This window comes from Pelodiscus sinensis, chromosome 21 (assembly GCF_049634645.1).
Source record: "Pelodiscus sinensis isolate JC-2024 chromosome 21, ASM4963464v1, whole genome shotgun sequence".
NCBI classification, from domain to species: domain Eukaryota; kingdom Metazoa; phylum Chordata; order Testudines; family Trionychidae; genus Pelodiscus; species Pelodiscus sinensis.
In genome coordinates, this window is record NC_134731.1 from 18661754 (window position 1) to 18675771 (window position 14018).

Sequence of the window (14018 nt, forward strand, 5' to 3'; positions counted from 1 at the left end):
TGCTTCTTGTCGCCCCCCAGCTCCCACTCCTGCAGCACCCAGGCTGAGGGGCCGTGTCCCTGGTGCGCCCTGGCTGCCTCCTGTCGCCGGGGAAGGCAACACGACCTCTGGGAGCCAGGGCTGGGAATGGGCAGCCGGGGGGATCCCGGGGTGAGTGGCACTGGGGCGCCCGGCACTGGCCGCTGCATGGACCCTGGGTCTGACCCCGTGTGGACAGAGCTCAGCAGGGAGTGCGAGGGGGCAGCCCCCTGCCCGGCTGGCGGGCTGGGATGTCCCTGTCCCAGGCAAAGCCCAGGGCAGCGCTGGGGGCGCCCCACCAGGCAGCTGGCCTTATTTCCCCAGAGCAAGGCTGTTGCTGAAGCTGCCTTGGGCCACCCTGGGGTCTGTGCGGCTCGCTGGAGGGCCCTTCCTGCCCTGCCCGACTCGCCCTGGCCTGCCCCGGCTCCAGGCTGCTGGTGCTTGTCCCCACGTCCGAGGTCAGGGGATCCCCCTGGGGCCTCTGGCACATGCTGCCCACATGGGGCAAGGGGGAGGCAGGGGGACGTGGGGCTGCCGCTGGCGAAAGGAGGAGGGGGCACCGTGGGGCTAGGCCTCGCTGCCCTGGCTGCTGAGGGGGCCATTGCCCAAAGCCACGTCCTGCAAGAGCCCGGCCAGCCTCTGTGGGGCACCGGGGACAGTCCACACCAGGGAGTCGCTCTGTGCCCTGTGCCAGCAGGGCTTCCCCTGGCCTTGCTGCTGGGGCCTCCAAGCAGCCTCCAGCCTGACGTCTCTCCCAGCCGCCCCGTCCCGTACCAGCCTTGGCCACGCTGCAGCCCAGACTGTGTGTCCAGAACGGCCCTGCCCCTCCAAACCGCACCCATGCGGCGAGTCTGTTCGGCCTTCACGTGGGGGCCTCATTTCAGGTTTCGGAAGGAGGGGGCCACCGTAACCGGGATGACGGGGGCTGCGTAGGCACTGACAGCTCTCGGTTTGGGGCCGATCGCGCAGCAGCCAGAGCCTGGTCCTCATTCCTAGCTACAAGAAAGCAAATGAAATACGTGTTAGATCCGCTGGGCTCGAACCCTGACGTGCCCTGGAGCCCTCTGACCCTGCAGAGAGACCCCGGCACGACACCTGGCTCTGGGAGGACAGAACAGGCCAGGCCTCTGCCCCCTCCACCGCCATGTGGCAGCCTCATGGCTGCCTCTCCACCCAGGCTCTCCGGGGCTGTGGCAAGCCGGGTCCCTCCCCAACCCGCCCGTTGGGCTGTTTCTCTAGTGCTGGACAAGTTGCACAAGGTCCCTTCCTGCTGCTTCGATGTGGCCCAGAATAATCTCCCTCGGCTCCCCGGGGGCGGTCGACCGAGTGCTGCGGCCAAGTCCACAATCAGCTCCCGGCAGAGGGAAACTGAACACTCCTGGGTGCGTTACCACAGCTGCCTTGCGCAACTCGGGCCGTTCTTGGGCAAGCCGGCAGAGCGGGCAGATGGGCCGCCCCGGCAGCTGTTATCTGGGGGGCACCGAAGCACTTCTTCTTTCGCACGGCGGCCGGAAAGCAACAGGCTGGAATTCTAACTGACTCCTCTCCTGAGATTCAGACCCCCCCAGTGCTTCTGGAGCAGCCACGTGGGACCCCTGGTGCCCCCCCGTAAGCCCTGGAGAGCTCAAACCCCACTAAAAATCTGTTCCTGGTCTCACAGCTGACTCCGCTGGGCCAGAGGCTGGCTGAGCCCTTGCAAAATACAGTCCTGGCGGGCTAAGCCAGGCTCTCCTTAGGCCGAAGGAAGGGATGAGAGGGGGCAAGAGAGAAGAGCCAAGGGAGGGGAGGAGAAGGCCAAAGGGGGGGGACGATGCTAACAGACTCCCCCATCCTGGATGGGGGTTGAGATTAGCCAGACCCAGTGGAGGGGACGTTACCAGTTGGGTGCCTCTCTGGGTATGTCTACACTACAAAGTTAATTCGAACTAACAGACGTTAGTTCGAATTAACTTTAATAGGCGCTACACAGGCAAACCGCTAGTTCGAACTTAATTCAAACTAGGTAAACCTCATTCTACGAGGACTAAGCCTAGTTCGAATTAAGTCGTTCGAATTAAGAGCTGTGTAGCCACTTAATTCGAACTAGTGGGAGGCCAGCCCTCCCCAGCTTTCCCTGGTGGCCACTCTGGGCACCACCAGGGAAACTCGTCTGCCCCCCGGAGCCCTTAAAGGGGCACGGGCTGGCTACGGTGCCCATGCCAGGTGCAAGCCTGCCAGCACCCAGCCAGCAGACCCTGCACCTGGCACAGCATGAGCCAGCCACCCGCTGCCACCCAGCCCTCCACCTCTTCCCGGGACCAGGCTGGCGGCTCCCAGGAGCCTGCCTGGGGCCACAAGAGGCGGGCGCCCGCCTGGTCTAGTGCGGACACCATGGACCTCATCCACGACCTCCGCACTAGGCACAGGAAAGTGGCCGTCTAGGGCAGGAGAGCTGCCAGCCTGGCCACCCAGGGGCAGGTTTGCATGAAAATCAATGTGGTCCAGTGAGACCCCCGACCCTGAGCCCTGAGCTTAGAATGGCCGTCCTGGGTCAGACCAAAGGTCCATCTAGCCCAGTAGCCTGTCTGCCGACAGCGGCCAACAACAGCTACCCCGGAGGGGATGGACCAAAGACAATGACCAAGCCATTTGTCTCGTGCCATCCATCTCCAGCCTTCCAAAACAGAGGCCAGGGACACCATTTCTATCCCCTGGCTAATAGCACTCCATGGACCCAACCTCCATGAATTTATCTAACCTCTTTAAACTCTGTTCTAGTTCTAGCCTTCACAGCCTCCTGCAGCAAGGAGTTCCACAGGTTGACTATGTGCTTTGTGTAGAAGAACTTTCTGTTATTAGTCTGAAGCCTGCTACCCATTCATTTCATTTGGTGTCCTTTAGTCCTTCTATTATGGGAACTAATGAAGAACTTTTCTTTATGCACCCTTTCCACACCACTCATGCTTTTATAGACCTCTATCCTATCCCCCCTCAGTCTCCTCTTTTCTAAGCTGAAAAGTCCCAGTCTCTTTAGCCTCTCTTCATATGGGACCTGTTCCAAACCCCTAATCATTGTAGTTGCCCTCCCCTCTCCCACCCTCTCTCTTCCCCTCTCCCACCGCCTTTTCCCAGTCTCCCCGAGTTTTGTTCAATAAAGAGAGTTTCTATTTTTGAACACACATGTCCTTTATTTTGTACATCAGGAAGGGGGGCTAGGGAAGGGTAAGTGGAAGGAGGTGAGGGAGGAATGGGGTACGAGCCCCCGATGGGGAGAACTGGGGTGGCTCTGCGGGCTCCTCGGGGTGGAAGCTGTCCTGCACCCCCCCAATTGACCCCCCCTCCCCAGATGGCAGCCTGCAGCAAGTGCAGCCAGGCTGATGTGCCGAGTGTGGGCATTCAGGGCACTCCAAGCCAGGACTGCTTTGCTGTCCCTTATCAAGTTAGACAAGTGAGCGGGGAACCCCTGAGAACTGTCTGTCCGGGGTGGGGGTGGGGTCCCTTTAAGCACAGCCCTCGGCTAGCCTGAGGCAGCAGCTCCACACTCTAAGTCCCAATCTGATGCCCTGCCAGCACTGCTTCCGGCCAGCCTTAACCTCGGTTCAGGGTCCACTCAATGTGGACATGCTAGTTCGAATTATCAAAACGCTAATTTGAACTAGTTTTTAGGTCTAGCTGCGCTAGTTCGAATTAGCTTAGTTCGAATTAACTAATTCGAATTAAGTTAGTTCGAATTAGTGCTGTAGTGTAGACAGACCCTGGTCTGCTCAGGCCGTCTCTCAGGATTAGCCCCACAAAGGCCCAGTGGTGTCATGGTAGATGCTGGGGTCCTAAGAGGTGCGGGGTGGCAGCCAGGACAGGAAGGCTCTCTGCAGTGGCTGTAGGCAGCCTGCTACTTCCCCCAAAGGCTGAGGGGGGCAACGCCCCCCAAGAGCCGTAACCCCCAGCACACCAGTCATGGGCTGCCGATTTCAAGTGTTCTTGTTTGCTGGGCACGATCTGAACCCAGACCTTGAACTGCACCAGGACTTTCTGCTGGGCCGCGGCACTGCAACCCGATGCTTGCTCGGCGCTATTCGTGCACGGCCCAGAACGCTCGAGCAGCTGCACACGCACGTCTAGAGCTCCTCGTGCCGTGCACGTTGCACCGAGCTAACGGGGCACTCGCACACTGCAACCAACACACTTTTCGGCGGGGGAGGGGCCGACACTGCAGCACTGGAAATAGCAGCGTAGCCACGGCCACGCAAAGGGGAGCATGGGCTCTGAGCCCCCGGCATCTCCCCCTCCCTCCCCGCTGGGTTTCAGAGCCCAACTCCAGCCCGCGTGGGAATGTCTGCACCGGAGCGCGAGCCCCATAAGCCTGAGTCTGCAGGCCCGGGTCCATGGGCAGGTCCAGCAAGTGGCCTCCTTGAGGAAGGTTAACACCAATTGCAACACTGCGCAGGGTTTGTTACCCAGTGACCTGAAGCAGCCCTCTTGAGAAACAGCCGCGTGAATTATTCAGTTACAACTGCTAACCAACTTCCTGCAAGGGCAGGCGGCTGATAACCAGGCTTGCCCTGGGGAGGGGGAGTCTCTGGGTGGTGCCAGAACTGGAACAGGGGCCTCCCCCGCTACACTCAGACAGGTGTGGGGTTAGAACAAGATCCAGGCGCACTCACAAATTGCCTTGCGCTTCAGAATGTGAATCTGCCCACTGCCCAGGCCGCTGCTGGGCCTTTGAGGACGCCATCACCCACGTTAGCATGAAGAGCTCTGAGACTCCGGAGTCACCCAGTCCAGCCCCCGGCCCAAAGCCAACGAAATCGGCCCGGCCAGGGCTGTGTCAAGCTGGGACTTGAAACCTCCAAGGATGGAGATTCCGCCCCTCCTTGGGAAATCCAGTCCAGGGCGTCCCCACTCTCTGAGTGAAGTAGCAAAAAAAAAAGGGGGGGGGGTGTCGGAAGCTTAAGTTGAGGGCCTCAACTTAAGTGTGGTTGCATATGCAAACAAATATACACAAATAGCTTCTCTCACACTGACAGGCATGAATCCAAAGATTAAGGCAAGACACACAACACACAGGCCCCATTTAAGTCAGTTCTGCTGATATTAATAAAATACAACATTGACCCCATTTCTACCCATGGGACAGCACTTTTCATGAGCAATGACAGTCCAAGAATTTAACTACTAAAACATCTCAACAGAAGATTGTTACACTGGCTACTTCTTTGTTTTGGCTCCCACTTGCCGGCCACGTGTTGATCCCCACATAAACCCAAACTGCACCGCGTGGCGCAAACAAACCGGCCGTGCGCAGCAGACCAAGTTATTAATAAATATTTTATAAACCTTTCCCTTTTCTCTCTGCTGCCATGTCTCCTCTTCTTGCTCCATCATCTCCCCTGGTGCCTGCTGCCCCCCAACTCCTCACCCTCCTCTGCTGTTCTGACTCCTGCCCTTCTCACTGCCCTCAGCCTTCCTGAGACCTGCCCCCCTCCACCAGCCCTTCTCTCCCCCCTGTGCCTGCTCCTCCAGTAGCCTCACTCTGAGCAGGTGAGCTACCCCTCCTCATCCCCTCTCCTAACACTTCCCTCTACACACCTGCCCTGCCTCTCTCCTCTGGTGCTGGTCCCTCCCCTGCAGGAGTCTGCCCTTCTGCTTCTCCCCAGAATCCCCTGGCACCTGCACCTTCCCTTAGCCCTGCCCCCTCCTGGTGTCCCCCCCTTCCCTTACTTCCCCTGCCCCCTTTTTCCCTGATGCCCACCCCCTCACCACTCTCTGCCCCATTCCCCTCATACCCCTCTGTGCCCTCATACATGACTTGCTCCATCCCCACCTTTCTCATGCCCACCCCTTCTCCCAGCACCTCCCCCTCTCACTCCCAATGCCCTTCCCCTCTCCTCTCCTAGCATCACCCTGTCCCCCCTCCCACTGACACCTCCCCTCCTGCCCTTTCCCTCATTGTCTGCATTTGACCCCCTGGCATTTGTCTCTCCTGCACCCCTGTCTCTTGGTGCCTTCCTCTCCCCCAGCCTAAGCCCCTTCTCCTTCCACCCCTCCCCCTCCGCCCCTCTGCCTCCGCCCAAGCCCCTTCCCCCCCCGCCCAAACCCCTCACCCTGCCCCTACCTCTGCCCCCGCCCAAGCCCCCCCGCCACCTCAGCCCAAGCCCAAGCCCCTCCCCTCCCCTCCCGCCACTGCACAGGCCCGTTCCCCACCTTCTGCCTTCCACGTTGTGGGGCCAGAGTCTGCGCTCAGGCCCCGGAGGCCGAACCCGGAGCCAGCGTGGTCCCGCGACCTGCCTCCCAGGACTTTTAAAATCCCGGGCCATGACGTCACATCATGCCTGGGTGTCCTCCCCGCCCACGTGCAGCGCCGCGCATGGGCAGCAGCAGGCGGCGAGGAGGAGCCGCACACGGCAGGACAGTCCAGGGCCGAGGGGGACGCTCTGGGGGCAGGGTGGGAGGACACACGGGGGGGACCGGGGCCCACTCCACGCAGAGTGGGGGGAGAGACCCAGCTCCACATATTGGTAACTCGCTGGCACTTCCGGGTTCAGGGGCGCGGGGCCCCCTTAGGCGCGGGGCCCAATTCGACTGAATCAGCCTAAGGCCGGCCCTGTCCGGGCCCATGGATTTGTGTTTGTTTAGCTTTTCTAAATAGTTCTTAACTTGTTCTTTCCCCACCAAGGGCTGGCCACCTCCTTCCCATGCTGCATTGCCTAGTGCATTAGTCTGGGCGCTGACCTTGTCTGTGAAGACAGAGGCAAAGAAAGCCTTGAGTATGTCAGCTTTTCCCACATCATCTGTCACTAGGTTACCTCCCTCATCCAGTAAGGGCCCCACCCCCTCTCTGATCACCCCCTTATTGCTAACATGCCTGTAGAAACCTTTCTCGTTCCCCTTCACATCCCTTGCCAGCTGCAATTCCAATTGCGCTTTCGCCTTCCTGATAACTCCCCTGCATTCTTGAGCAATATATTTATATTCCTCCCTAGTCATCTGTCCAGGTTGCCACGTCATATCAGCTTCCTTTTTGGGTTTAAGCTCCCCAAGGATTTCCCCTAAGCCAATCTGGTCACCTGCCATATTAGCTTTTCTTGCTGCGCATCGGGATGGTTTCTTCCTGTGCCTTCAATAAGGCTTCTTTAAAATACAGCCAGCTGTCCTGGACTCCTTTCCCCTTCACGTCAGCATCCCAGGGAATCCTGCCCATCAGTTCTCTGAGGGAGTCAGTCTGCTTTTCTGAAGTCCAGGGTGTGTATTTTGCTACTCTCCTTTCTTCCTTTGGTCAGGATCCTGAAATCTACCCTCTCATGATCACTGATGCCCAGGTCTCCACCCTGACTCCTGTCCTGACCCTCCCTCCTCTCCTCGCTGACTGTCATTTCTAACTTTATCGCCCCTCCCCACGCTCTGTGTTCAATATCAGGCAGCTCTGGGGATTGCAGCAACCCCAGAGACATGCCCTCCGTATGCCTTGCTTTCCTCTGTTGGACGGAGGCATTCCACTGGGGCGTGGGAGCCGGCCCTCGAGGCACATCTGCAGAAGCAAAAGAAACACTAGTCAGCCAGTACTGTGGGTGCCCTCCCAGTGAACCGTACAAACCACACACTCCTCGCTCTCACTTTCCCTTGGCAAGCCACAGCCCCAGACAGGCTGCGCGTGGCCTGGCGACAGGGTGTTCTAGACCAGACGGGATCTGGCGGTTTCAGAAGAGGATCGGTCCACGTGCCGGGGACACTGGCCCCGTGTTCTGCGGCTGGGGGGAAGCGAAGCAGCCCTGCCCAGAACCGTCGGCAGGGATGCAGAGTCTATGCTGGGAAGCTCCCTACGGTATGTCTACACTACCCCTCTAGTTCGAACTAGCGGGGTGATGTAGGCATACCGCACTTGCAAATGAAGCCCGGGATTTGAATTTCCCGGGCTTCATTTGCATAAGCGGGGCTCCGCCATCTTTAAATCCCCGCTCGTTCGAACCCTGTGCCGCGCAGCTACACGCGGCACGAACTACCGTTACTCCTCATTCCACCAGGCTCCTCTGGTGCTAATCTCGAACCTGCGCCCACGTGCCCCATGTAACCAGATGGGGAACACGTCTCCCTCCCGTAACCACGCACGGTAACGGAAACACAGAGCAGTGACCAGAGCCTGCAGACCTGAACTGCTGGGACCAGTCAGAGCCCTCCAAGACCAAAGAGCCCCAGAGGAGCCTGTCCCACGTTCTCCTCCGACTCGGCCTCTGTCACCACTGCCTCAGGGCGTCTCCCTGGCCGCTGCCTCCAGCCCCTGCCAGTCCCCTGGCTCTTGGCAGTGGAGGGCAAGGCTGGTGTACAGCTCCTTGGAGGAGCAGCATTTTCGGCACCGTCCCAGGGCAAGACTTGGCCTCCCTTGCCTTCTGGTAGGCCTGCCCCGCTCCTTTATCTTGGCCTGCCATGCCCCGTCTCATCCCTGCCACCAGCAACCTGCCTCAGGAGTCATAGCCCCTGTGGCGGGGTCAGAGCTGTGACCGCGCAGCCTCCTCTCCCCCAGATCCAGCCTCTCTGGTGCGCTCGGGGGAGCCCGGTGGCATGGGAGAGCCGGCCTGGTCAGCTGGGAAGATGCAATGGGAGCTGGACGTGCCAAGCAAAAATCCCCCGGCCTTGGACCCGGCTGCAGTGCTCCCCAGAGCAGTCGCGATGGGCATTGTGGGAGGCCACGCAGGGCCACATGCCCGTGACTGAGCCTACCCACACGGTCGCTCTAAGCTCCTGGCTAAAAGCTCCGTGCCCTGCACTGGGGCGGTGCTATTGTGTTACTAGTGGGAGGAACAGCGCGTGCACCCGCCCTGCTGAGTCGTGCAGATGCATCCGAGGGACGACCCCCACCGGCATGGCTTACCCACGAGACCCCACCCCCGCCTCATTCAAACCCACGTTGGCTGTGACACCTGCACTGCGTCGGCCAACTCACTCAGCCGTCACCGAACCAAAGAACAAACTCCCCCTCCCCCGGCCCTTCGTGCCATCCACCCCGCCGGGGGGTTGCACATCGCAGCTGCGTTCCTGGCTGTCACCCTCCACTCGCCTCCCGCAGCGGCCTGTTCCTCTCCGCATGTCCTGGCCCCTCGTCTGATTTTGGGGTGGCAAATGCATCTCGGGGGCCCTTCCTCTGAGCCCCCCAATTGTGGCTGGTTTCAGAAGCGGGGGGGGGGAGAGCACGAGTGAATTGACTCTGCTTTGTAGAAATGGTGCGTTTTTGGGAAAATAGATTTTATTACCATAAAATTTGATTTTAAATACAAACATACTGTGCCCCCTCCCGGCGGCATTCAAACGCCAGGCGCGCCTGCCTCGCTCAAGACAAAAGCCCGCCCGGACCATGCAAAGGGGTCAGCGCGGCGAGGGGGGCTGCAGCCCCGGGGCCATGAGGAGCGGCTGCCTTCCCAGCGCAAGGAACACGGCATCTCTCGTAAAACAGCTGCAGACGCTGCGGGGGCCGGGCAGCCTGCTCTCCAGACACACCGGCAGCCTCACACCGGCGCAGAATCACTCCAGTCGGACAGGTAAAGCAGCGGACGAGTCAGATAAGGCGTCCTCCCCCGGTCATGCACCAGGGCGGTCTCCTGCTAGGCCCTGCAGCCCGGCCCCTCGGGGCACTGACTCCAGGGAAGGGTGGGGGGGCACCCACACGATGGAAACACCCGGGAAAGGGGGCGCAGGGCTGAGAGTGGGACCCAGCGGGGCTGGGACGGGCCTGGATGCTGGAAGGTGCCCCGAGGTCCCTGCATGCCAGCCTGACCCTTCCCTTCCCTTCCCTGCCACAGCTCAGCACCACCCGCCCCACCATCGCTCTGCCCCTCCCCGGGTGCCAGAAGCCTTGGCCGCCTCCCAGTCCACCCTCCCGCCCGAGCTGCTCCCAGGCCCAGCTGCGTGTTCCCAGCCCAACGGCCGCAAAGGGGAACTCGGGGAGCAAATCGAGTGCAAATCATCTCGGGGAGCGCAGGAGTCGCCAGCGGCCCCGCGAAGGGAGCAGAGGCGCCGGGGGCGGGCGGCTTCCGAAGGAGCCAGGGCAGCCGTGGGAAGAGCCGGTCGGTGAAACCACGGCCCGAATGGCGGCTTGAAATGAGCTATTTACAAGGAGCGGGGGCTGGGAGAGCTGGCTGGGTCTGTGCAGTTCTGCCCCCGAGCCTGAGACCCCTCTGCACCCGAGCCCCTTTCCGGGGTACCTGCACCCGAGCCCCTTTCCGGGGTACCTGCACCCGAGCCCCTTTCCGGGGTACCTGCACCCGAGCCTGGGGCCCCTTTCCGGGGTACCTGCACCCGAGCCTGGGGCCCCTTTCCGGGGTACCTGCATCCGAGGCTCCTCTGCATCTGAGCCCCGAGGCCCCTCTACCTTGAGCCCCGGGGCCCTTTCCACACTGCCCCAGGGCCCGCGCTCTACCCAGCTCAGAGTGGGCCATGCCACGGCCGCAGGGCACCCTGGGAGATGAGATGCAGGCCTAGCGCTGGAGCCACCAGCGTTCGTGTCCCCTCAGGGCAGTGCTGTCCGACAGCCAGGGGGCACTGGGTGGGTCCTGAATCTCCCTGCCTGGCTCCCCGGCCAGGCCTGCCTGACACCGGCTCCCTCAGCTAGTTCTTCTTGCTGGGCCCAAGCTTCTTCAGCAGCTTTCTCCCCTTGCAGAAGAAGCTTTTCTTCCTTTTCCCCTGCGTGGCCAGGTCGCCTGGCTCCAGCGTCCCCGGCGAGGGGTCTGTCCCCGCGGCGGTGCAGGAGGGCGGCCAGGGGTCCCTGCGTTCACCAGGCCCCTCTGCATTCAGCTAGGTGGGAGGGAGAAGGGTTGAGACATTCGGTACCTGTGGGAGCGGCTTGTCCCCCCGTTCCTCATTCACACGTCACTGGGGCGGCGCAGAGCCAGGCAGTCACTGTCTGTCTACACCCATCTCACCAGCGCCTGCAGCTCTGGGACTGGCTGTGTCACCAGGAGCTCGTGCCGTCTGCTGGGGCCTCACACAGGAACTAGCACCCCCGAGGGGGCGAGTAGCTGGCACCCGGCGGCTGTGTCACACCCTGGTCTGGCCAGGCAGCTCCAATTCACTGGCTCCCCTGCAGGAGGCCATGCCAGGAATGTGCCTGGCCTGGCCGGGGACTCTGCAGCGCCCACACGTGGCTGGGTTTGGGTTCTGCAAGCCCACGGCCTGGGGGTGCTAAGCAGAACCGGCCCCATGCTGGGCCTTTCTTGGGGGGCGGGGGGGGCCAGGAGGAGAGACAGAAAGCTGGAGAGCCCAAGAGGAGCCTGGCCCAGGCTTCCCAGGTGAAACCCGCGTGCTACAGCCAGGGAGGGGCGACGGGCGGCGTGGCCAAGCCCGTGCCCAGGCCAGCAGGGCTCTCCCCGCAGGGACAGGTCAGCGCGAGGCCACGCCTGTCCCGCTCTCCCCACGGGGACGGGTCAGCGCGAGGCCACGCCCGTCCCGCTCTCCCCGCGGGGACGGGTCAGCGCGAGGCCACGCCCGTCCCCCTCTCCCCACGGGGACGGGTCAGCGCGAGGCCACGCCCGTCCCGCTCTCCCCGCGGGGACGGGTCAGCGCGAGGCCACGCCCGTCCCCCTCTCCCCGCGGGGACGGGTCAGCGCGAGGCCACGCCCGTCCCCCTCTCCCCGCGGGGACGGGTCAGTGCGAGGCCATGCCCGTCCCCCTCTCCCCGCGGGGACGGGTCAGCGCGAGGCCACGCCCGTCCCCCTCTCCCCACAGGGACGGGTCAGCGCGAGGCCACGCCCGCCCCCTCTCCCCACAGGGACGGGTCAGCGCGAGGCCACGCCCGTCCCCCTCTCCCCGCAGGGACGGGTCAGCGCGAGGCCACGCCCATCCCCCTCTCCCCACGGGGACGGGTCAGCGCGAGGCCACGCCCGTCCCCCTCTCCCCGCAGGGACGGGTCAGCGCGAGGCCACGCCTGTCCCCCTCTCCCTTAGACTGGGGGAGTCTAACTCCTGGGGCAGGAAGCAGGCCATGTCTGGCGCCAGGGTCACAGGGGCACCATAAGAACAGCTGGACGGGGTCAGCCCAAAGGTCAATCCAGCCCAGCGTCCTGTCTGCCCACAGTGGCCAATGCCAGGAGCCCAGAGGGAGGGATCACAACAGGTGAGTCTCAAGTGATCCCTCCCCTGTCCTCCACCTCCAGAGAAACAGCAGCTGTGGACACCGTTCCTACCCATCCTGGCTAATAGTCATTCATGGACCGAACCTCCATGAATCTATCTAGCTCTTTTTTGAACCCTGTTAAAGTCCTAGGCTTCCGCACATCCTGTGGCAAGGAGTTCCACAGGTTGACTATGTGCTGAGTGAAGAAAAACTTCCTTTTGTTTGTTTTAAACCAAGAAGGTGTCAGCCTTCTGCCCAGAAATGTCTTGGCCCGAGGGGCAGCCATGAAGGCAGCATTGGACAGGGCCAGTAGGTATGCAGAACTCGCCCAGACTTAACAAAACGGCCCGAACTCCTGTGCGTGAGGAATGCCTGCCCACCCCAATACCCATCACCCCCCTGGACACCGGCTCAGACCCAAACACGGGCACAGCGCGAGTGCCAGGGACAGCGTCTGCCAGGGCCGGCTCTGCACGCTGCAGCAGCCAAAACTCGACTGACTTGGGATGGGGGAGTCTCCCCCGCCAAGCACTCTGGTTCTGTGGCTAAAGCAAGACTCCCCCCGGCCGCTCTCCCCAGACTCTCTCCCCCCCCCCCAGCCACTCTCCCCAGACTCCTCCCAGGCCGCTCTCCCCAGACTCCCCCTCGGCCGGCCGCTCTCTCCAGACTCCCCCGGCCGCTCTCCCCAGACTCCCCCCCGGCCGGCCGCTCTCCCCAGACTCTCCCCCCCCCCCCCCCCAGCCACTCTCCCCAGACTCCTCCCAGGCCGCTCTCCCCAGACTCCCCCTCGGCCGGCCGCTCTCTCCAGACTCCCCCGGCCGCTCTCCCCAGACTCCCCCCCGGCCGGCCGCTCTCCCCAGACTCTCCCCCGGCCGCTCTCCCCAGACTCCTCCCAGGCCGCTCTCCCCAGACTCCCCCTCGGCCGGCCGCTCTCTCCAGACTCCCCCGGCCGCTCTCCCCAGACTCCCCCCCGGCCGGCCGCTCTCCCCAGACTCTCCCCCGGCCGCTCTCCCCAGACTCCTCCCAGGCCGCTCTCCCCAGACTCCCCCCGGCCGCTCTCCCCAGACTCCCCCCTGGCCGCTCTCCCCAGACTCCCCCCTGGCCGCTCTCCCCAGACTCCCCCCGACCGCTCTACCCAGATTCCCCCCCCCGGCCAGCCGCTCTCCCCCGGCCGCTCTCCCCAGACTCTCCCCCGGCCGCTCTCCCCAGACTCCCCCCGGCCGCTCTCCCCAGACTCCCTCCGGCCGCTCTCCCCAGACTCCCTCCGGCCGCTCTCCCCAGACTCCCTCCGGCCGCTCTCCCCATACTCTCCCAGGCACGCAGAAAAGGAAGCGGCAGGTCCAAGCCACTGTGGCGTTTTGGGGGGGGGGGAGAGGGTCTGATCTGTGACCGGGGTCCCCCTGCGCTGGGCTGTGATTCCCACTGACTCACCCGCATGCGGATTAACCCAGACACCTGGGCTCAGCCTGAGGGATAACCGGGGATTCCCGGGGAGGGGGGCGGAGACCAACATGAGTTTTCGGGGGAAGGGTCAGTTGCTGGCTGGGGAACATGAAGCCTAAACTGAGGGCTGGAGGTCTGGGGGGGCCATGGACCCCCCTAACCTGAGGGGGCTGAGGCATCCTGGCCCAGACTTCTGGGCCCACGTCCCATCTGTGCGGGGCTGTGTCCTGGAGGAGCAATAACCCTCCCCCCCCCCCCCGTTCTCTGGCTGGCGGAGCCTGTTCTTGCTGCGACGGGGCTGCAGGGCCGGGGGACCCCGACTCGGCGTCACGTCCACAGATCCCAGGGAGACGGCGAAAGGGAAGACGCCGCAGGCAGGGAGCTGCGGGTGCTGGTTACCTCCATGGCCACGTGTGGGGAGCTCTCCCTCGGGCTGCCGTCCAAAGCAGCCACCGGGCTCCGGGGTGGGCTCGGATCAGCCC

General features: G+C 62.8%; 1 protein-coding gene across 1 annotated transcript in view; it reads right to left on the minus strand.

The window, feature by feature from the left end:
* Window positions 1–9219: 9219 nt before the first annotated feature.
* Window positions 9220–14018, minus strand: part of TSPOAP1 (TSPO associated protein 1) — a 98529-nt gene continuing 93730 nt past the window's right edge. The window contains exons 27-29 of the mRNA XM_075905055.1: window positions 13936–14018; window positions 10215–10776; window positions 9220–10160 (exon numbers count right to left, since the gene is read on the minus strand). The exon at window positions 13936–14018 is cut by the window's right edge and continues 18 nt beyond it. Coding sequence (XP_075761170.1) covers window positions 10591–10776; window positions 13936–14018 — 269 coding nt within the window. The 3' untranslated portion in view covers window positions 9220–10160; window positions 10215–10590. The remainder of the gene's footprint in view (window positions 10161–10214; window positions 10777–13935) is intronic.